The 23,286-nt window shown below is 38.9% G+C and overlaps 1 protein-coding gene and 1 pseudogene across 6 annotated transcripts in view; one reads left to right on the forward strand and one right to left on the reverse strand.

Moving 5' to 3' along the window:
• Window positions 1-23,286, forward strand: part of USP32 (ubiquitin specific peptidase 32) — a 198,682-nt gene that overhangs the window by 44,535 nt on the left and 130,861 nt on the right. For all 6 annotated transcript variants that reach the window (XM_060395174.1, XM_060395175.1, XM_060395176.1 and 3 more), the window contains one exon: window positions 16,746-16,873. In XM_060395174.1, the coding sequence (XP_060251157.1) occupies window positions 16,811-16,873 (63 nt within the window). In that variant the 5' untranslated portion in view covers window positions 16,746-16,810. The remainder of the gene's footprint in view (window positions 1-16,745; window positions 16,874-23,286) is intronic.
• The window catches only part of LOC114116937 (V-type proton ATPase subunit G 3-like), a 33,956-nt pseudogene continuing 32,785 nt past the window's right edge, over window positions 22,116-23,286 (reverse strand).

The following is a 23,286-nucleotide window of genomic DNA, read 5'->3' on the forward strand; positions in this document are numbered from 1 at the left end:
CTTTACAAAAGTGGATTAAAGTTCATATACTTCACATGTATGTATATGATTTAAATGGAAGTTAAAAAGAATGTAGTTTCAGCTAGAGTTCAGAGAATGCACATGGAAATGAAAATATGCATCTTGGGTCATTGCAGAAAAAGGTTGATGATTACTGGTATAGACAAAAGAATTATAAAAGTTTAGAGATAAGCAATGTTCTGTTTTTTTATACTGATTTTCAAAGGAGGGGGGCAATCACAAATATAGACATTTATTTTCCTTTCAAAGACAGTGCGTTCTAATCCCTTCATCTGATCCTGTAGAAGCATTTAAATAGTTTTTCTATCTGAACTAGAAAGGAGGAATTGGCCTATTTATTATTGGTAATATGACTATTGTATTGGTCTGCCTGAGGTGGCATTTCCTCCTCCAGGGGATCTTCTTGATCCAGGGATTGGCAGGTGGGTTCTTTACCACTGAGCCAGCTGGGAAGCCTATCTCCTGCTATATTCCCATCTTTATTCCTGGCTTCTGCTCAAGTAGTTGGTTAAGTTTGGGGCTCGTGGACATAACTAAATTCCTTGTCAAATAGATATTACTGTTCTCTTCAGATCAAGCCTTTATCATTTTTTTGCAGTATGGATAGGCTGAGAATTTTCCAAACCTTAAAGTTCTGGGTCCTTTTTGTTTAACAATTCCTTCAATTTATCTCTTTCCTTACATTTTACTAAAAACAAGTGAGAGGAAAACAAGTCTTCAACATTTTGCTTAGAAATCTCCTCACCCAAATAACCAGTTTCATCACTTGAAAGTTCTGTAGAACACTAGAACGTGACCACAGTTCAGCCAAGTTTTTGTCACATTTTAATAAGGATCAGAGGCTCAGTGGTATAAAGAATCCGCCTGCTAATGCAGAAGTGGGTTTGATCCCTAGGTCGGATCAGGAAGGTCCCCTGGAGAAGGAAATGGCAACCCACTCCAGTATTCTTGCCTAGAAAAATCCCATGGTCAGAGGAGCCTGGTGGGCTATAGTCCATGGGGTTGCAAAAGAGTTGGACATGACTTAGCGACTAAACAACAACAAGGATCACCTCTCCTCCAGTTTCTTCTTCCTCATTTCTATCTGATATCTTTTTACCCAACTGAGCTTGGGTTCATTTGCCCACCACCCAGCAAAGCAGTCTCCTGACATCAGGTAGTGGTGAAAAAATGGATTGCCTTTCTTTGCAGGGCACCACACGAGGAGATTGCACAGCTAATGGTCAGAAGACCTGAACTCGCCCCGTGGCTTTCAGGCAAGGGTTTTAAAAGGCAACAATTAAGGATTAGGGTCATGGAGTGCATGAATCAGCTAGTAGACATCCTTCTGATTGGTTGGTGGTGATATTCAGGAATCTTAATCATCAGTTTTCTGGTTTCAGTCAGTTTGGGGTCTTTGTGCTTGTGGTCATGCTTTGTGGTCAGCTTGTAGATGCCTCCACTGGGTAGGCATCTTCGTTTCTGTAGAACAGCTCAAAGATACATGTCAGACTGTCCTCTGTATCCCTCCAGTGACTTAGTTTTGTGACTCCATTCAAGCTATTATTACTTTTCTTGCTTGACTGCTTTTCCTTTGTTTCAGCATTTTCCACTTCTTTAATTGTTAACTACTCGAGTCTCCTCTTTGGCTAAAACAGAGAGGGACACAGAGGGGCTAGTACCCAGGAAGATTCTGTGAGGTCCCCCTTGGTGTCAATCTCCTCCTTTTCTTTGATGCACCTCGGTCACGAGGGGCAGGGGTGGTACAAGAAAGGGAATAAAGGGTTTTTTTAATTAATTAATTAATTTTAATTGGAGGCTAATTACTGTACAATATTGTAGTGGTTTTTGCCATACATTGACATGAATCAGTCACGGGTGTACATGTGTTCCCCATCGTGAACCCCCCTCCCACCCCCCTCCCAATCCCATTCCTCAGGGTGATGCCAGTGCACCAGCCCTGAGCACCCTGCCTCATGCATTGAACCTGGACTGGCAATCTATTCCACATATGATAATATACAATGTTATTCTTTCAAATCATCCCGCTCTCACCTTCTTCCACAGAATCCAAAAGTCTGTTCCTTACATCTGTGTCTCTTTTGCTGTCTCGCATATAGGGTCATCGTTACCATCTTTCTAAATTCCATGTATATGCGTTAATGTACTGTATTGGTGGGTTTTTTTCTGACTTACTTCACTCCATATAATAGGCTCCATCCAGTTTCATCCACCTCATCAGAACTGATTCAAATGCATTCTTTTTAATAGCTGAATATTCCATTGTGTATATGTACCATAGCTTTCTTATCCATTCTTCTGCCGATGGATATCTAGGTTGCTTCCATGCCCTAGCTATAGTAAATAGTGCTGCGATGAACATTGGGGTACACGTGTCTCTTTCAATTCTGGTTTCCTTGGTGTGTATGCCCAGCAGTGGGATTGCTGGATTGCATGGCAGTTCTATTTCCAGTTTTTTAAGGAATCTCCACACTGTTCTCCATAGTGGCTGTACTAGTTTGCATTCCCACCAACAGTATAAGATGGTTCCCTTTTCTCCACACCCTCTCCTGCATTTATTATTTGTAGACTTTTTTGATAGCAGCCGGGAATGAAGTTTTGGGTAGAGAGGTAAATCATAAACTTTGCAGGGGAACTTGGTTTCAGTGGGACTTCGTTTCAGTCTCACCAGAATGGCATTAAGCATTCATAGTCCTAACCAACATTCTGTTAATGATGTATTCTTTAAGATGTTGGAGACTTTCTCTGTAGCCCTCTTCTTTCTGAGCTCACCCTAGAATTGCCTTTGATGTCCATACATTTGCCAACAGTTCCTTAACAGCAGTGTAAGTCTTTTCTATGAAGTATCTCAAAACTCCTCCAGCCTCTACCCATTGTTGTTGTTCAGTCGCTAAGTCGTGCCCAACTCTTTGAGATTCCGTGGACTGCAGCACACCAGACTCCTCTGTCTTTCACGGTCTCCTGGAGTTTGCTCAAATTCATGTCCATTGAGTGGGTGATGCTATCTAACCATCTCATCCTCTGCTGCCCGCTTCTCCTTTGGCTTTGAGTCTTTCCCAGCATCAGGGTTGTTACCAGTGAGTCAGCTCTTTACATCAGGTGGCAAAGTATTGGAGCTTCAATTTCAGCATCAGTCCTTCCAGTGAATATTCAGGGTTGATTTCCTTTAGGATCTGCTTCTGCATTTTTATACACTTGTTACAGTAGCAGCTCACTTCTCAGTACCAAATTCTGTATGATTAAACAGGTTGGGCTGCCATAACAGGGCTTTCCTGGTGCCACAGCAATAGTGAACCTGCCTCCCAATGTAGGAGACGTAGGCTCAATCCCTGGGTCAGAAAAATCCCCTGGCATAGGAAATGGCAGCCCACTCTGGTATTCTTGCCTGGGAAACTCCATGGACAGAGGAGACTGGCAGGGTATAGTCCTTGGGTCTCAAAAGACTCAGATTCGACTGAGTGACTAAACAATACCACCACCATAACAAATATCATAGACTGGTTGGCTTAAAAAACAAATTTATTTTGTCTCAGTTCTGGAGATTGAAAGTCTACAAAAGTTTAGATTCTAGGAGAGTTTGGTTTCTGGTAAGGACTATTCTTGGCTTGCAGATGGCTGCCTTCTTTTTGAGCTCCTCACATGACCTTCTATGTTTGTGGGAAGGTCCTAGAGACACTGCGAGTCATGTTTCTTCTTATGTGGACATTAATCCAATTGGCCCCACCCTTATAATCTCATTTAACAGGAGTTACTTCTTAACTTAAAAAGCAGAGACATTACTTTACTGACGAAGGTCCATCTAGTCAAAGCTATGGTTTTTCCAGTAGTCATGTATGGATGTGAGGGTTGGACTGTAAAGCTGAGTGCCATAGAATTGATGCTTTTGAACTGTGGTGTTGGAGAAGACTCTTGAGAGTCTCTTGGACTGCGAGGAGATCCAACCAGTCCATCCTAAAGGAGATCAGTCCTGATTATTCATTGGAAGGACTGATGCTGAAGCTGAAACTCCAATCGTTTGGCCACCTCATGTGAAGAACTGACTCCTTTGAAAAGACCCTAATGCTGGGGAAGATTAAAGGCAGAAGGAGCAGGGGACGACAGAGGATGAGATGGTTGGATGGCATCACTGATTGAACGGACATGAGTTTGAGTGAACTCCGGGAGTTGGTGTTGGACAGGGAGGCCTGGAGTGCTGCAGTCTGTGAGGTCTCAAAGAGTCAGACACAACTGAACGACTGAACTGAACTGAGTTCTTAACTCCAAATGCAGTCACACTGGGGGTTAGGGCTTCAGCATATGAATGTGTAGTGACTGCATACATTTGATCCATAACAGAAATGTAATTATGGTTGACCTTTGATTAACTTTAGGGGTTCAGGGTGCTGACCTACCACCCTAGTTAAATTTGGGTGTGGTTAAATATGGGTTACCAATGAAATGTATGTTGATTTCTGATGCCTCTTTGTCTAATATTTTCTCTTTAACCTTTCTATTTTCACTTTATTAACTTTCTTATTTCATTTGCCTTCATTTCTTCAATCTTGTTCTCCTTCTACTTCCTGCGTCATTTCTTTCTTAGGCCAGAGAATTCAATGGTGGGAATTTTGGTAAATATTTTTCCATAACACTGGAGATCTCAAATCAGGGCCCAGTGGCCTTTCTTCTCTTTTATCAGAAGATCACATAAAATGAGGAGGGATGGATTTGTATGAGGGCTAATGTATATCTCTTTGGCTTTCTTTTTCAGATTTTTCAAATGTTTAGAGCAGGGGTCCCCAAACCTCCAGTATCTAAGGCCTTGTGATCTGATTTGAGGTCTATACATGGAATGTGTTGTGTTCATATGAACAGTGAACACTTAATATAGAAGTCTTAAATCAGATTTAATTTTTCATTAGCTTCCAAGTGTGCGTTCCAGATTTTAAAAGTTAACACTTTATTATACTTCTTTCACACTCTTACCAGAATAACTCCTGAAAACATAAAAACTCATTAGCATATTTATCACCCTAGATATTCCTTCCACTTCTTTTCCCATACTTTCACAATTCCCACACTTTGCATTCCAGCCTCTTAAGCTGTCCTGCAAACCGGTGGTCTTCAACCTTTCTGGCACCAGGGACCCGTTTTGTGGAAGACTGGGGTTGGGGGTGGGGATGGTTTGGGGATGCTTCAGGTGACTTACTCTGCACTTCATTTCTATTGTTATTACGTCCGCTCCACCTCAGATCACCAGGCCTTAGATCCTGGAGACTGGGGACCCCTGCTCTAAACGTTCCTAACATCCTCTGACCTCTGTGTTCACTCCCTTCCTGATACTCGACTGTTCTTCCTGTTTCTCTGTCTTGGGCTCATTCTTAATTTTCTAGTGTGAGAATGGCCCCCTTTTATGGAACTTCCTAGATTCCTCTGTAACCTTCTGTACTCCCATATCACTTACTTATACCATTTAGGCTATTTATTATATTTTACTTTGTGTTATTAGAATGTTACTTATGTATTCATTTATTTAGCAAACATTTGAATCCCTGGGTTCTACTTACAGACTTCAGTTTATTGTTTTGGGTTGGAGCCTGGGCATCAGAATTCTTTCAATGCGCCTCAGGTGATTCCAGGATTAAGAATTTATTGAATAAATATATAACACAGTGCCCACAGAAAGAGTTCAGAGTTGTGGTGGTTTGATGCTGAGATGCTGGTGGAGTGCTTAGGGAAGGAGCACGGCAGTACCCCTCTCATTGCTTGCGATGCATGATGCCTCTCTAATAGTCCTTTGCAAAACAAACGCTGAAAGCTGTTTTCTCTTGTCACCTTTTTTTCATAAAAACAAACATCCTCAGGTTTCTTTTGGTTAACGAAAACAGGTGCTAATGCAGGTTTCTCATTAAAAGTGAAGTGGTATAAAGTGAACTTTTGGAAACTGGGGGATACCTGTGTATGCGTGTATGCAAAGTTGCTTCAGTTGTATCCGACTGTTTGCGACCCTGTGGGCTATAGCCTGCTTGGACCCAATGGCTTCTCTGTCCATGGGATTCTCCAGGCAAGAGTACTGGAGTCAGTTGTTACCATGCCTTCCTCCAGGGGATCTTCCCGACCCAGGGATCGAACCCACATCTCTTATGTCTCCTGCATTGGCAGGCGAGTTCTTTACCACTAGCTCTTCCTGGGAAGCTCCGCCTGTATAGAATTAGTTGAAATACATAGTTTCGTTTAGTTTTCCTGATATTTTATGTAGCTGTATGGGCCATTGAGAATATGCTTGGATTACTGTGTAACTGGAAACAGCTAGACAAACAACAGTGAAATGTTTTTTCTGCTCTTATTTATATTCTTGTTGTTATTCAGTTGCTCAGTCATGTCCGACTCTTTGTGACCCCATGGACTGCCAGGCTTCCCTGTCCTTACCATCTCCTGGAGTTTGCCCAAATTCATGATGACTGAGTCCATGATGCCATCCAACCATCTCATCATCTGTTGTCCTCTTCTCCTCCTGACTTCAGTCTTTCCCAGGATCATGGTCTTTTCCAGTAAGTGGGCTCTTAGCAAGTGGCCAAGGTTTGGAGCTTCAGCTTCAACACCAGTCTTTCCAGTGAATATTCAGGATTTATTTCCTTTAGGATTGATTGGTTTGATCTCCAAGGGACTCTCAAGAGTCTTCTCCAACACCACAGTTCAAAAGTGTCAATTCTTTGGCGCTCAGCTTTCTTTATAATCCAACTCTGACATCCATACATGACTACTGGAAAAACCATAGCTTTGGCTAGACAGACCTTTGTTGGCAAAGTAATGTCTCTGCTTTTTGATACACTGTGTAGGTTTGTCATAGCTTTTCTTCCAGGGAGCAAGTATCTTTTAATTTCATAGCTGTGGTCATCATCTGCAGTGATTTTGGAGCCCCCCAAAATAAAGTCAGTTGTTGTTTCCATTATTTCCCATCTGTTTGCCATGAAGTGATGGGACCGGATGCATGTTCTTAGTTTTTTGAATGTTGAGTTTTAGACAGCTTTTTCACTTGCCTGTTTCGCCTTCATCAAGAGGCTCTTTAGTTCCTCTTTGCCCTCTACCATAAGGATGGTGTCATCTGCATATCTGAAGTTACTGATATTTTCTCCCAGCAATCTTGATTCCAGCTTGTGCTTCATCCAACCTGGCAGTTCTCATGATGTACTCTGCATATAAATAAATAAGGTGACAGTATATAGCCTTGACGCACACCTTTCCCAATTTTGAACCTGTCTACTGTTCCATGTCTGGTTCTAACTGTTGCTTCTTGACCTGCCTACAGGTCAGGAAGCAGGTTTGTCAGGCAGCAGGTAGGGTGGTCTGGTATTCCCATCTCTGAGAATTTTACACAATATGTTGTGATCTATACAGTCAAAGGCCTTATATTTTTAAAATCCATTTTAAAATACCCTCTAGAGAAGGGTATTTGGGAGGGGGAAATTCCAGAAAATTCCAAAAAACCACAAAACTTCAATTTACCAGTCCTGTTACATGCAGACAACTATTTATATGTTGATAGCATCTACATTGTGTTTGCAGTTTACCTCACATTTCCATTGTGTTAGGTATTATGAGGAATTGTTTAGTTGCTAAGTTGTGTCCAACTCTTTGCAACCCATGGACTGTAAGCAGCCAGGCTCTTCTGTGTATGGGATTTCCCAGGCAAGAATACTGGAGTGATTTGCCATTTCCTTCTCTAGGGCATATTTCAGTTTCCTATGTTGATATGCAGATTCTTTACCGCTGATCCACCAGGGAAGCCCATTAGAAAGGATATGGAGATGATTTAAAATACAGAGTATAAAAAAAAATCTAGAGGAGAACTTCTTTAGATCATATGCAAATACTACATCATTTTATATAAGAGATTTTGTTCCTCTCTGGATTTTAATGAGTGGAGTGGCAGTGCTTGTCCTGGAACCGATTCCCTGAGGATACTAAGAGGTGACTTGGGTGCCTTCTTTATGATTAATGACAATACTTTCTCTATGCTTGTCTGTCATGCCTGCAGAAATTGCCTCCTTTTTCTTTTATTTCTCCTCCTCTTTCTTGATATTTCTCCTCCTCGCTTTTTCTTTTCCTTCCGTCCCTTTGTTCCAGGGTTAGGTGGGTCTGCTGGGATGGTAATATTAGTCTGCGGAGGAAAAAGGAGAGGGGCAGAAAAAAATTGTTCTTTTTTGAACTTTCACCTCCTCCCTCCAGACCTCATTTGTTACAACTTTCTTCCAGAGTTAGGAGTAGAAAGGGAACAGGGCTGTTCTCACTGCTGCTGGAAATCTCTTCCTCTCCTCCTAGACTGTCATTATCAGACATCCATTCTTTTCCTGTATTTAAGTCTTTATACACATACGCACACACACACGTAAGTGACAGTGTTAGATTCAAATAATATGTATGTTTTGTGTGTGCTCATAACCAGTTGACCAGAGGTTTCCAAACTTGGCAGCTGGTGGGCCATATTAAGACTGCATGTTGGTTAATTTTTTTTATTAACTGCTAATACTTTTAAAGTAGAGAGATTTCACAAAATTTTTACATTCTTGGGTTCCTCGTTGCTACATTGCAGCCTATGCCTGGAACTTAGTAGCAGCTTCATGCTGGGGAAGGAATATGTGTTTTCTAGGATTCCACAGGCCCCACTTCATCATTTATATTACCAGTATTTCCGTTTTTGAACTTTGCATCATTAGTCTTTACTACCACCAGTAATTCCTTTTATTCTTGGACTTGTGTTCCAGAGCAGAGGAGATACAGAATATTTTATTCATACAACTTTTTTCCCCAGTGTCGAATCTGAGAATAGTCAAATACAAAGGAGATGCCTTATGTTTCTGGCCTTTTGCGTTGGAATTACACATGTATGTTCATTTATTTGGACAGTATTTATTGATAGTGATGGGAGAGGATCAAATGAAATTTGGTTCAGAAATAGTGGAGAGTGGGGTGCCATTGCCTTCTCTGATTAAAGAAGCACAAGTTTCTTGTTAGTGCTCACCACCCTGACTGTGTAGTCCTTCACTGGGATATAGACTGCCTGGAGTGACTTCAGCATCCTCCCCTTAGCTCACACAGTATACTGTTGCTTTCATCCTGCACTGAAAACCAAGTAATGAGAGAGGGTGGGAAAGTCTTAGATGAGAAGATGTCCAGGAAACACAGATGTGCGGTTACGTTTAAACCAAATCCAGCCACATCAGTCACTGTTACACCAGTTGATACAAGCTGTAAATCTTACTTCTCTATTCCCAAGTGGCACAGTGGTAAAGAATCCACCTGCCAATGCAGGCGATGCAAGAGATGCAGGTTTGATCCCTAGGTTGAGAAGATTTCCTGGAGTAGGAAATGGCAACCCACTCCAGTATTCTTGCCTGGAAAATTCCGTGGGCGAAGGAACCTGGTGAGTTACAGTCCATGGTGTCACAGAGAGTCGGACGTGACTGAGTAACGGAGCACACATGCATATAAATCCTACTTACCTCAGAAGACACATATTTTCTCTTAGAAACGTAACTGGTACTTCAGGTCAGTGGCTCAGTCGTGTGCGACTCTTTGCGACCCCATGAATCACAGCACGCCAGGCCTCCCTGTCCATCACCAACTCCCGGAGTTCACTCAGACTCGCATCCATCGAGTCGGTGATGCCATCCAGCCATCTCATCCTCTGTTGTCCCCTTCTCCTCCTGCCCCCAATCCCTCCCAGCATCAGAGTCTTTTCCAATGAGTCAACTCTTCGCATGAGGTGGCCAAAGTACTGGAGTTTCAGCTTAGGTTGTTTATATTGATAAGTTGCTATATTAGGTTTATTATAGGTCAGCTAGGTCTTGAGAATGTCATGCTATGGATGTCCAAATGTGAGAAGAAATCACAGTAAGGAGATCTTGATATGAAATACATATATATATATGCAAACAGTCACTAGAATCACAACCGGCTATCTGCTTCATTCTCCGTTGTACTTAGTAATGTAGTTTGGGAGCTCTCTTTCCCCTTTTTAGGTGTTCTTCCCTGTGCACAACTATGTCTTTCATGTTTACTGTATTGTTATTGCTTATTCATGAGTCTTGTCTCTTGGCTGAGTTCCTTGAAGGCAAAGTTGGCTTATTAGTTTTGTGTTCCTCATGGCCTAGCACAGTTTTGGGGCATGTGATCAGTAAGGGCCCAGTAACCTTTAATTAATGATTGATTGACTGGCTGCATTTCAGAGGGTCTTACTGGAGGGATTCTGTTTCTGTGGTAAACACCATAATCTTTATTTTATTTCTGTTTCAGTATTTGCCCTTTCTGTGTAATTGCTTTTATCAATACTTTTGTGCTCTAATCATTAAGTGACTATCAAGTACTTTATTTTTCTTACCATATCTTGTATTTGAGTGTGAGTTGCTAATTCTCACTAATTGAATATTTTGAAAACTGAGATGTCTTGAAATCAAGGCTTTTTGTTGAATGAGGTTTGTGTTCAGTTCTCTTGAAAATTTGTTTTGATATGAGAAGAGCAAAGTTTCTCCCTTATTCCCTTGTCTTATTTCATACTTCCTGTTTGAGTGACTTTCACTTTCACTTTTCCTGTTTGAGAAAGGATTTTAGTTCTGTTCCTATAGTTTTCAATAAGATTCTAGTTGATTTCTTAACTCTCATGAGTGTTATAGGTGTAGTTGAAATGTTTCTACAATTCCTTAGATTAAGCAAAACCTAAAGTAAAACCAGTCCTTGAGATTTATTTATTTGGCTGAGCTGGTTCTTCAGTAGCAGCATGTGGAATCCAGTTCCCTGACCAGGGATTGAACCCGAGCCCCCTGCGTTGGGAGCAAAGAGTCCTAGTCACTGGACCACCATGGAAGTCCCAAGATTTATTTTTTGAGGGTGAAATACCTCTTTAAGATATTATCATTGTGGTCAGATGTATTAGTTTACTGTCAGACTTTCCGTTTTTATTCTGGAGTCCTTTCTTCATTTCTAATCTGGTCTTGTTCTCTATGCTTACTGCATAGCTGTCCTCCTCAGATACCTTAATCATCCTGGAAATTTCCTTTACCTCTCTGCTGTTGCAGTCAGTCCGACTCTCACATCCATACCTGACAACTGGAAAAACCATAGCTTTGACTAGATGGACCTTTGTTGGCGAAGTAATGTCTCTGCTCTTTAATATGCTGTCTAGGTTGGTCATAGCTTTTCTTCCAAGGAGCAAGCATCTTTTAATTTCATGGCTGCAGTCACCATCTGCCTTGATTTTGGAGCCCCCAAAAATAAAGTCTGTCAGTTTCCACTGTTTCCCCATCTATTTGCCATGAAGTGATGGGACCAGATGCCATGATCTTAGTTTTCTGAATGTTGAGTTTTAAGCCAACTTCTTCACTCTCCTCTTTTACTTTTATCTAGAGGCTCTTTAGTTCTTTGCTTTCTGCCGTAAGGTTGGTGTCATCTGCATATCTGAGGTTATTGATTATTTCTCCTAGCAATCTTGATTCAAGCTTGTGTTTCATCCAGTCCAGTATTTTGTATGATGTATTCTGCATATAAATTAAATAAGCAGAGTGACAATATACAGCTTTGATGTACTCCTATAAAGAAAGCTGAGTGCCGAAGAATTGATGCTTTTGAACTATAGTGTTGGAGAAGACTCTTAAGAGTCCCTTAGGCAAAAAAAAAAAAAAAAAAAGTCCCTTGGGCAGCATGGAGATCCAACCAGTCCATTCTACAGGAAATCAGTCCTGAATATTCATTGGAACGACTGATGCCGAAGCTGAAACTGCAGTACTTTGGCCACATGATGACTCATTGGAAAAGACCCTGATGCTGGGAAAGATTTGAAGGCAGGGGGAGAAGGGGCTGACAGAGGATAAGATGGTTGGATGGCATCACCGACTCAATAGACGTGAGTTTGAGTAAGCTCCGGGAGTTGGTGGTGGACAGGGAAGCCTGGTGTGCTGCAGTCCATGGGGTCACAAAGAGTCAGACACAACTGAGTGCCTGAACTGAACTGCTACAGTCAGAGGGTCCTGGATCTGTCTTCTTTCCTTTGTTTACCCCCTCATTTTGTTGTAGGACAGTCTCCTGTAACTTTCTGGAAAAGGTACAAGAGAGTGTTACATTTTTTCCCTTGTTATATTTTTATAGTACCCGATTCTTATTTGGATGTAATTTTCTTATTCTCCTTTTCTGAGAATATTTGGAGGTTTTCACTTTTTTTCATCCTTCATCATTATTTCTACTTACCCCTCCTTTCCCCTATTTGTCTTGGTAATTTTCTTATTGAAATCTCCCTCAATATTTGGTGTTCCTTGACTGTTCATTCATTTTTTTTCTGTCTATGCTATTGATACATAATTTATATACAATAAAATGCATAGATTTTAAGAATTCAATAAGTGAACCGTTGTTCACTTTTGTAGCCACCACCCCAGTCAAATATATAAAACATTTCCACACCTCAGCATAGTTCCTTCCTATCTCTCTGCAGGTGTCTGTTTCCTACAACTCCAGTCACATACTCCTTACTTCACTACCTGTCAACCACTGTCTTGGACACCGAAACTAACTGGTTTTGCTTCTTTGCGACTTTGATATATAATGTAGTCACATGGTATATGCTCTTCTGTGTCTGGCTTATTTTGCTCAGTGTAGTTTTTGAGATTCACTTATGTTGATGCATGGATCAGTGGTTTCTTCATGTTTATTGTAGAATACTATTCCATTGTATGACTATACTGCATTTACTTTATCACCTGTTCCTTTATCAAGGGGTTATTGTTGCTAGTTTTTTTTCCTATTGTTAATATATTTCTGTGCAGTATTTGCTTGTGTAATTAACAAGGAGTGGAATTAATTGGGTCATAAGGTTAAGTATATGCTTAACTGTATAATGACTATCAAAGTGACTTTTTCTTTTAAATAGTTTATGCATTGAAAGATTGATTGGAAGACTTATATGTTTGAGTATATCACTTGTTGACTTGTGGATTTTCCTTTTGGGAACCGAGCCATTTTTAAAAGGGGAATGGCGGCATCCCCCTCACCCCATGTCAGTAACAGTAGGTCTCTGTTCTAGAATCATTTACTTTCTTCAGAGAAGAATACTCATTGATTCTGCCCAGGTGATACATATGTCAGAATAGGGGAAGGAGAGCAGCGCAATGCAGATGCTCACTTAATCTTCACCTTTTTTCATACCTCATGGTCCTTCCTGTAGCTGTCAGCTAAACCTGGTGTGGTTGAGTATGGAGCCTTTCTGTCTCAGTGTCTCAGAGAATGTGTCTTTGGTTTCTTGATATATACCTACATCTAAAAGTGGTGTGCGGTGACTAGATGGTAGATTGGTGCCCGACTCTTGTGCTTTAAGGGACCTGAGACTAGTCTAAGCACTTCTTTTGTAACTTTCAACCAATTTCTCTTCCATCCCGCTTTTTACCACTACCTCCCCCTTTTTTTGTGGTAATTGGTACAGTGAATTCCAGAGCCTTTTTTGGGTGCTCTAGACAGGGTAAGTTAGTTTACTTTCTTGTCCACATTTCTCAGTTGGTTTCGATTGCTTAGGTTTCAATTTTCATGGGTCTGCTTAAGTGAGTCACCACTTCTCCAGACACTAATATTCCCCAGAAAAAGATTGACTCTCATAGTTCCTCAGTTCTTCTTTCTCCTATTTTCTTTGTCCTTGTGAGTTTGTGTCCTTTTTTTATTCTTGCTGCAATTTTAGTGAAGTCTGTAGAGAGAAGGGAGGTAAAGAAAAGACCCATGTGTTGAATTTTCTAATTTTTCCAGAAATTACCTTTTCTTTCTAAATTAATATTATGTTTTCCTACCTTAAATTTTCTAGGCTTGATTCTCTTTTGTTTTCCATCCTGCCTAAATTTTTATTTTGAAAGTTTTCAAGGTTTCGCTTGTATAGTGAACACTTCTAGGTATTCCTTGTCTACAGGTGAACTAATTGTCAGATTTTATTTTTTAATAAAAATACTGTTTATTTTCAGTAAATATGGATCTCTGGCAGTATTTTAGTGTCTGATAGTCTGTTCTGTGCCTACACAATAGCTTATTCAGTCTGTCTGTTTGCTGGTTGCTGTTGTTTAGTCACTCTGTTGTGTCTGACTATTTTGGCTATCATAGACTGTAACCCGCCAAGTTTCCCTGTCCATGAGATTTCCCAGGCAAGAATACTGGAATGGGTTGCCATTTCCTTATCCAGGGGATCTTCCTAAGCCAGGGATTGAACCTGCGTCCCTTGCTTTGGCAGGTGGATTCTTTATCGCTGAGCCACCAGGGAAGCCCTGTTTGCCTTTACAAATGCTTTAAAAAGTTTATGTGTGTGTCTTCTCATATTATAAATGAGTAGATTCATTAGTCATCAGTCATCATTGCCTTTTTTAAACATATTACCAAGCATTCCTTCAAATATCTGTAACCAACAGTGTATAGATTCTCACAGTGATTGATTTTTCTTGTCTCCTCCTCTGGACTACAAGCATCCTAATTTGTTAGTAAAGCCATTAATGAAAAGTAGGCATTCTGAAGAAATAGGTATTCCAGCAGCTGAAGTAATTTCTTCTCCATAACTGTAATTTATAAAATTATCTTTGTTTTGTTTTTTCACTTTTGCATTCTAAAAAGGGGGAAAAATCAGTAAATTGGGGATGTTAATATTATGAATTCATTTTTTTAATGAATTAAGCATCTAGTAGTTATACTTTTCTGTAGCTGCTTATTTGAGTATTAGTTCTTATTGTTTTATCATTGCCCTACAGGTTGTAGAATTTGTGAACTTTCCCTCCCTACCACGGACTTTTCTTGAATGATAATCTATGTGCCAGGCACTCTTCAGTCTTTATCTTGCTGGCCCTTTCTGCCTACCTTGAGTGTGTGGACCAGCCCCTTCTTCTTGTCCTTTGGAAGCTGCTCTTGTTTTTCCGAAGTATTCCTTGTCAGTCTTGTTTGAATGTTTTTTCCTTTCTCAGCAGGGACTGTAAGCATTGCTTTCTTCCGGTTTTGTCTCTATGTCATTTGTGCTCTTTATTCTTGACTTTAATTGCCAGCTACCTGCTCATGACTCATCCAACCTTTCCTAAACTTTACACTCAGAATTATAAAAACTCAGTGGGTCTCCTGAAGGTTGCTCATTTTCAGCATGTCCTTATCATTTCAGTTCAGTTCAGTCACTCAGTAGTGTCTGACTCTTTGCGACCCCATGGACTGTAGCAGGCCAGGCCTCCCTGTCCATCACTAACTCCCAGAGTCCACCCAAACTCATGTCCATTGAGTCGGTGATGCCATCCAACCATCTCATCCTCTGTCATCCCCTTCTCCTCCTGCCCTCAATCTTTCCCAGCATCAGGGTCTTTTCCAGTGAGCCAGTTCTTCACATCAGGCGGCCAAAGTATTGGAGTTTCAGCTTCAACTTCAGTCCTTCCAGTAAACACCCAGGACTGATCTCCTTCAGAATGGACTGGTTGGATCTCCTTGCAGTCCAAGGAACTCTCAAGAGTCTTCTCCAACACCACAGTTCAAAAGTACCAATTCTTCAGTGCTCAGCTTTCTTTACAGTTCAACTCTCACATCCATACATGACTAATCATTTAATTTATTATTTATCATTTTTCCTTCCTCACTTTTTTTTTTATTACATTCTCTTTCTACATGCTAAGACCATCTTTCAAAATTTCTCAGCGTAGAATCCTGAATGTTATTCTACATTGCTTCTACTTTTCAGTTAAGTTTCAAATTCTGTTGACTTTTCCTTCTAAATAGTTCCCAAATAGCTCCTCCTTTTTCTCCTCATAGTAGCAGTCCACCTTTTGCTTCCACATTTTGCTTACCACAGAACTGGTGAACTTTATCTGACTGTGTTCTGTTTCCTATCTGCCTGGAGTTCATACCTGAATTGTGTCTGACAGAATCCCTTCCTTATTGTGTCAGAACAGAATTCTATGACTTGGTCTATGACTGCCTTAGGTTTATCTTTTACTACTCCCAGCCTTGTTCATTTTGTTCTGGTAACTCTGTACATCATGCCCTGTATACTTTGAAACAAACTATTATCTCTGCCTGGCATGCTCTTGTCCATTTCGCTTGGGTTGGCCTTTAAATTTCCATCCAGCCTTCCATCCAGAAGTCTTATCTTTCTTCTCTAGCATGGGCTAAAGGTACAATTGTGGTACCTTCACTGACCGCATAGTACTTAAGAATATTTTTCTCTCCTTGTAGACAGAGATTGTTCTATTCAGTGAAAGGCTTCAGTGCCTAAAATAAAGTAATGGCTCAGTAATTTTTTGTTAGTGGATGTCTAAAAATTATAGTCAATTTATAGGTTACTTTCTTTGTTGAGGATGATACAGTTTAAGCTAAACTTGGAAGCATGGATAAATAGGTGCTCAAAGAGTACAAATAATATAATTTTTATTCCAGAGGAAATGAGGACATTGCTGCTGAAAAGGTATTAATGTCAGAGCCTAATGCCATTCAGCTTACCTGCTAATTGTTACCTCTTCTTTACTCCTGCCTAGAATTTGTATGCATAACTTAATGTTCTGCCAATTGAAGACAGTGGGTCAAGAATTTTCATGTTTATTTTTAAGATTAAATTTGAAAATATCTTTGGATTTATTTTACTAATCTAGGAAGAGAAGTAGTATTTGCTAGATTTTGTTAGAAACTGGGTTGAAAAAAAAGTAAAGATTTTGAGAGACATCTTTTCTCCTCAGGTTTCTTACCCGTCTTCTGTTTCTGAATTGCAGTTACAGATGTCGAGCTGAAACGACTGAAAGATGCCTTCAAGAGGACTTGTGGACTCTCGTATTACATGGGCCAGCACTGCTTCATCAGGGAAGTGCTTGGAGATGGAGTGCCTCCAAAAGTTGCCGAGGTAATCTTCATGCTCTAAGTTTTCCTTTGAGGTAGTTATCCACCAGTCTGAATTCTTGAGGGTTCTCCTGGTCTTGACCGATTTAATGTTCCCTACAGTTATTTTCTTGCTGAGTAGGTAAATAGGTCTTGCTTTAGATGTCAATATGGCTGTGTTCTTAGAGGCCAAATGGGAGAACTGCAGGAGTGCAGCTCTGCTTCTGTGTACTTCTGATCTTTAAGAGCCACAGATCATAATCATGGGACCATTTATATGACTGGCTTCTTATTCTTATGAACTTTGTCACTCCAACATGTCCTTTTTATGTTGGGAGTGTTTTGATAAACTTTGAGTTTTAAAGCTTTCCATATAGTAAGACCTAATTAAATTATTTCTGTAAAATTAAGTTTTGTATATGAAACACTAGCTTATTGAAACTTGTAAAGTCTTATTTAGAGTCCATGAAAAATTTTTAGGTAGAGATACAGTGAGCTAAGTTGGTATAAATATCCCATTTCTAACATTAAATTTACTGCCTTATACAATGAATAAAGTATATGTACAGTTAGGTATATATACAGTTATGTAATATGTCATTTGAAAGGTGAAATGAGAATACAATTAATAAAACAATGAAAATTGTAATAAGAATTTTAAGCTTAGTGTATTTCATAAACCTTAATTCACTATTCCTCTTTAGTGACAGTTGCAATTTCTAACCTGTGCTATGTGCTTTTGAGTTTATGGTTTATAATATAGAAAGTACACTTATGGCTCTTTTATGTGTGTTTTACTCTTTTTCTTGGTGGGGATATATGTTGTATTAATTTTATCATTTATTCTTGTGTAGAATTATTATGTACTTTCTTGCTGTCTTTATTTTGGATTTATGACAATTAATTTTTTCCTAATACTATTTATTGGGACCTTTTTTTCAGTATGAATTCATCTTCCTGTTTTGTCTTAAATGCTAGTATAATATAAAAATTTGGAATTTAGAATTTTTCATTTTAGGATATAACTAGCAATTTAACGAGTTCATATAAGTTGCCAATTAGAGGAAGGGATTTAAACTGAATCCATAGTAATTAAAACAACATTCTTCCAAATTCAAATATATACTAACTTAAGCCTTTCTTTTTCTTCAGCTCCTTCCTTAGGTCAAAATGTCAGATTGTAAATTCGTGGTGCCCAGAAAACTTAGGTTAGAATATCTGATTTATTTCTTTGGATCATGTATAAAGATTTACATGTGTCCATCTATATATCTATAAATAGAGGTCCATTCAGGTCCTTGTCCAGTTTTTAATTGGGTTGTTTGTCTTTTTAATACTTGAGTTGTAAGAGTTCTTTATGTATTCTAGATCCCAGGCCCTTATAAGATACATGGTTTGCAAAAATATTCACCCGGCCCATAATTCACTCTCTTGATGGGCTTACCCATTCTTCCTTTCATCCCTTGTTTCGCCTGGGAAACTAAGGTCACAAAGATTTACTCTTATGTTTCCCTTTAGGTCTCATCTGTTTTGTGCTAATTTTTGTGTATGGTGCAATGAGTCTAAGTTCATTCTTTTGGAAATAGCTTTTTAGTTGTCCTGTTACCAAGTCCACGCTCCTATTGCTCATTGCTTGACAGGTCAGTAAATCAAGAGATGTGTTGTTAGTGCCAGAAATAGCGACTTTTTCAAAAAGCCAGAAAATCAGGAAGATAGATGGTCAACTAGTGTCCCAGAGAACCATCTGATACCTGAATTAGAAGTTAGGCTTTTATAGTGAAAGGGGAGAGAGGGTGTGGCAGGTTGTTGCAAACTTTTTGGTACCTTTGTTCTTAACAGCTGTGCAGGCAGGTCTGATCACAATGTTCCTAGACCGCCTATGAGATAACAGTTATTCTCCATTCTACAACTTTTTATCTCTATATGCGTGAGCCTTGAGAATGGGCTCTCCTGTATGTTTCAGGCTATAGCATCATTCTTTTACAAAAGGTGCAGAGCCTACATGACTATGCAGAGGCAGCAGAGCACAAGGGTTAGAGTTAAAGGAATGGATTCAGTATGGAGTCAAGTTTCTTCTTGTCAGTTACAGTCGTAGCACTGTTTGTTGAAAAGATTATTCTTTCCCACTGAGTTTTCTTATCACTGTTGTTGAAAATCAATTGACCATAAGCATACTGTTTTATTTCTGAATTCTCAATTCTATTTCATTGATTTCTGTCTGTCCTTGCATCAATATTGCATTATCTCGATTATGCTAGCTTTGTAGCAAGTTTTTAAATCAGAAAGTGTCGTCTCCTCAGCTTTATTCTCTTTCAAGTTGTGTCTGTTCTGGGTCCCTTGCATTTACATATGAATTTTAGTATCAGCTTTTCAATTTCTGCAAGAGGCTGCTGAGATTTTGATAAGAGTTGCATTGACTCAGAGTACAGCCATTTTAACAATATGTTAAATCTTCTGATTCATGAAATTAGAATGCCTTTCTATTGATTTAGATTTTTAATTTTTTTCTGTGATGTTTTATAGTTTTCAGTGTACAAGTCAAATGTCCATCAATAGAACAAAATGTGATATATCTGTAAAAAGGAATATTGTTAATAAAAAAGGAGTGAAGTTTTCTGTTACATTCATGGATAAACCTCTAAAACATTCAAAGTCAAAGAAGCCAAACACAAAGACCACATAATTTTTTGTTCCATTTGCATGAAATGGCCAGGATAGCCAACTCTGTAGAAACAGGAAATAGATTAATGGCACTTTCGTTAAAATTTTAGCCGATTTTTTTTCTTACTTTCTTGCATAGTAGTTGCCTCTTTCCCCTGTTGATTTGGAGGAATCTATCCTTCTTGAAATGTCAAATACAGGTTTCCCTGTTATCTCAGCTCTGATATGCTCAAGAAATGTTAGATGATAGTTAAACGGTTTTTTCTTGTTTTTTGGTTAGGAGTGACACTCTTTCAGGCTTTCTACAGCTTCAGTGAAAATGGAACTCCCTGGAGCGTCATTTATATGTGAATATTTTGTAAATTTCATTTTACCCAAAACTATTTCAAGAGTCTCTGTCCTTTGGACTATGTGTTAAAAATTATCACTGGCTAGAATAACAAGTAATTATTTTACAAGAACAATCTTAATTTTAAATTGTAAAATCTACAGTGATAGTTTCAAATTTCAGTTTCTTTGCAGCTTACACATTTTCATGTATAAGTTCTACCACAGTATTAAACACAAAAAGAATTTTATAAATGCTTTTAGTGATGATGGTGGTAAGCTTCATTTATTCTATTATTTACTGACCTAGGCTTATTTTAAGTGAGAGGTACTTTAGCATGTGAGTATTGATTAGTACATATAACATAGGGTAAGTTTTAAAGTACTATAAGTAATCAAGTACTTCTGTCCTTGATCTCTGGTGTTTTTTCATGGAACAGGTGTCTGTATAGTGTCTCATACAGTAATCTCAAAGAACGAGTCATCCCCATTAAGCTCAGTTCTGGAACAGTTTCAGCATTTGTATAAAATGAGCCTTTTGCTTATTTCAGGCATCTCTCCAAGGCAGGCAGGTTAATAGATAGATTTCATCAATTTTGTGTGTATTTGGAAAAAGGAATGAATTTATGAGTATGTTTCATCCTTGCAGAGTACATAGTTATTTGTTAAAGAGGAAATAGTACATTTGAAGTAGAATGGAAGTATAAATCTGGGCAGATAGTTTTGAAATTTGAATTTAGATGATAGTGGGTAGGCAGACTCATAGAATGGAAGATCTGTATTCTCTAGTTGCAGGGAAATGAGGGGATTTCTAAACAAAGTGATTAGTTGCAAAGCTAAGGAAATAATCATTCCACTGTATATAGTCATTGTGAGAGCTTTCTTAAAAGCCTTTGGAGAGTTTGGGCTTTAAATCTGGGTGAAGAGGGTCACCTACTCCTGGTGAGATGTGAAAATAATGATTTGAAGTAATAGTCGTGTTTTAACACCAGTATCAGATCCCGGTGATTGAACCTGGGTCTCCCACATTGCAGGCAGATGCTTTACCGTCTGAGCCACCAGGGAAGCCCCCGAAAAGCCACAGAACCCCTATAAGCTGCCAATTGTGGATGGAGAAAGAACTCTATTCCCTAGTTAATCAGAGCTTTTCTTCACAGTAGTAGTAATAACATAATATCAAGAGCAAGGAAAGATAGTTTTGGAATCTTCGTGCAGAAGGATGCTGAAACCATACTCCTCTTTGAACATTAAATCTTTTCCAAATTAGAGGAAAATGCACATTTTAAGCAAAAACAATCACAGACCCTGGAGTATTTTTAGCATAGTGATCAACATGTGCAAACAAGCAACTGATTAGTAGTATATTTTTCCATTAGTATTGATAAATTTATGCTGAAGTATTCGTATTGCATTTAGATGGCCCTTGGAACTTGAGACATGCATTTACTAGACAGTCTAGGTTTAGGGGGACTACCCATAGAATACAGGCTTGTGATTTTTGTTTGTTTGTTTTGATGTTAGTTGATCAGTATTATTGATTACATTTCTTTATGTTGGATTTACTAGCATCATGGGTAACAACTTTCTTGACAACTCTAGTCATTGACTGTTATCTCATGATGCTATTGATCATTGACTATTATAAAAGACTAAAATAATATATCAACCAGAGAAAAGCAACTAATGTTTTCATTTGTTACATTAAATACTAATCTTGACCTTATAGCTAACAGGAGAAAACTAAGCAGGATACTGATTTAAAATCTTTCCTTGGAACTAGAATCTGTAAAATATCCACTGTCTTTATCTTAACTGTGTCACTTAAAAAATTTTATTAATTTGGTTGTGTTGGTTGTGCCATGTGGAATCTTTGATCTTTGTTGTAGCATGCAGACTCTTAGTTTTGACATGTGGGATCTAGTTCCTCTATCAGGGATTGAACTTGGTCGCTCGCATTGGGAGGTGGAGTCTTAGCCACTGGACCACCAGGGAAGTCCAGCTGAATCACTTTTGTTCATAGTGTAATATTCATGCTAGTTCTTAAATTTTATTTTATTTTTAAAAAATATTTCCCTTTGTATGACTGGTCCAAAAAGATTCCAAAGGCTATGTTAGATGAAGATAGTGAGAAAATATATCACTCCCTTCTTATAAAATTATAGATAGACTTTTTTAAAAAGTACATCATTGTCTTGATGGTTCTTAACTGCCAAGTTTTATCCTAGAGCAATTTTTTCCTTTGTCTGTAAATACCACTTACTGAACCATGGGGTGCACATTTAGTTGGCAGTTGTATAGTTTGGATGGATTTCTGGTTTCACATCAGATGGTGCTTAAAAGCTCATTGATTACACTTTTCATGGACTTGATATAGCTTGCATTCAGTTCTTTTATCTTCTTCAGTGTTTCCACTTCTGTTTCTCCTGAGATGTTATTTCTGACAGCCCATTGTCTTAGCGTGTTTCTGTCGAAACTGCTGATTTTGCATTCTGTATTGGTCAATAGCTGCCATCTCTTCTTACTTGGCTTAGTGCAATCATTTTGGTTTTTCTCTTGGCTACCTTGAGTTTGTCCTTGTCCCTTTTCTCTGCCTGGAAGAGGTGGTGGATTCCCTGTGACTGGCTGGTCCTGGTGGCAGCTTCAAGTCAGGCAGCTTCTGTGACTCTAGCAAGTGATGGATCTATTCATCCTTTGAGGAGTCACTGCACAGCTCACACTGTTGTGTCAACAGTGAGTTCTAAGCACAGCTGCCTGTTACAAATGGCCTGACAGAGTGAGCTATCCTAGAGCAGTTTTTCAAGTTTCATAAACTGTTGGAAAACAAAGTTTATAGTAGAAGAGCTGACATGTCATTAAGCATAATGGGACGAGGGAACTCCTTGTATAAAACATTGTGTCAAATACATTACGTAAATTATGAATGTTCTAAGTGGTATGCCAGATGTCAAAGAAGTTACTCACTTACATTGGTACTAAAAATTACTCTTATAGAAAATAACTTATGCATAATCACTTATTTTGAATCCTGGGTATATTAAGTGAGCTACTGACATGACTAGTGAAGTAGATTATGAAAATAATTGATATCTTTTTCAAGTCAGTCTTGATAAGACATGTCTATCCAATAGCATATTGCTTAATTGGTATTATAAGATAAAACAAGGTTGATTTAATGGAGAGTTGAGAGTGTTAAAAACCTCTGCCTAAATTTAGCTGATAAAATTCAGCCAAGTTTGACTATAGAAGCTGGAAATTTTTTATAAAATGAATTCTAAATGGTGGGAAAAATAACAACCCAAGTTTTCTAAACTTGGGTGAATGTAGAAGGAAAGCATATTCATTGTTATCCTTTCCCCCCTTTCTGCTTGCCCATGGAATAAATACAGCTGTATTTTATTGAGTGCCTACCTAATAAATTTGTTTGTAACAGAAATGGAATGGGTTTATGTT

Source organism: Ovis aries, chromosome 11 (genome assembly GCF_016772045.2).
Source record: "Ovis aries strain OAR_USU_Benz2616 breed Rambouillet chromosome 11, ARS-UI_Ramb_v3.0, whole genome shotgun sequence".
In the NCBI taxonomy this organism is placed as follows: Eukaryota; Metazoa; Chordata; class Mammalia; order Artiodactyla; family Bovidae; genus Ovis; species Ovis aries.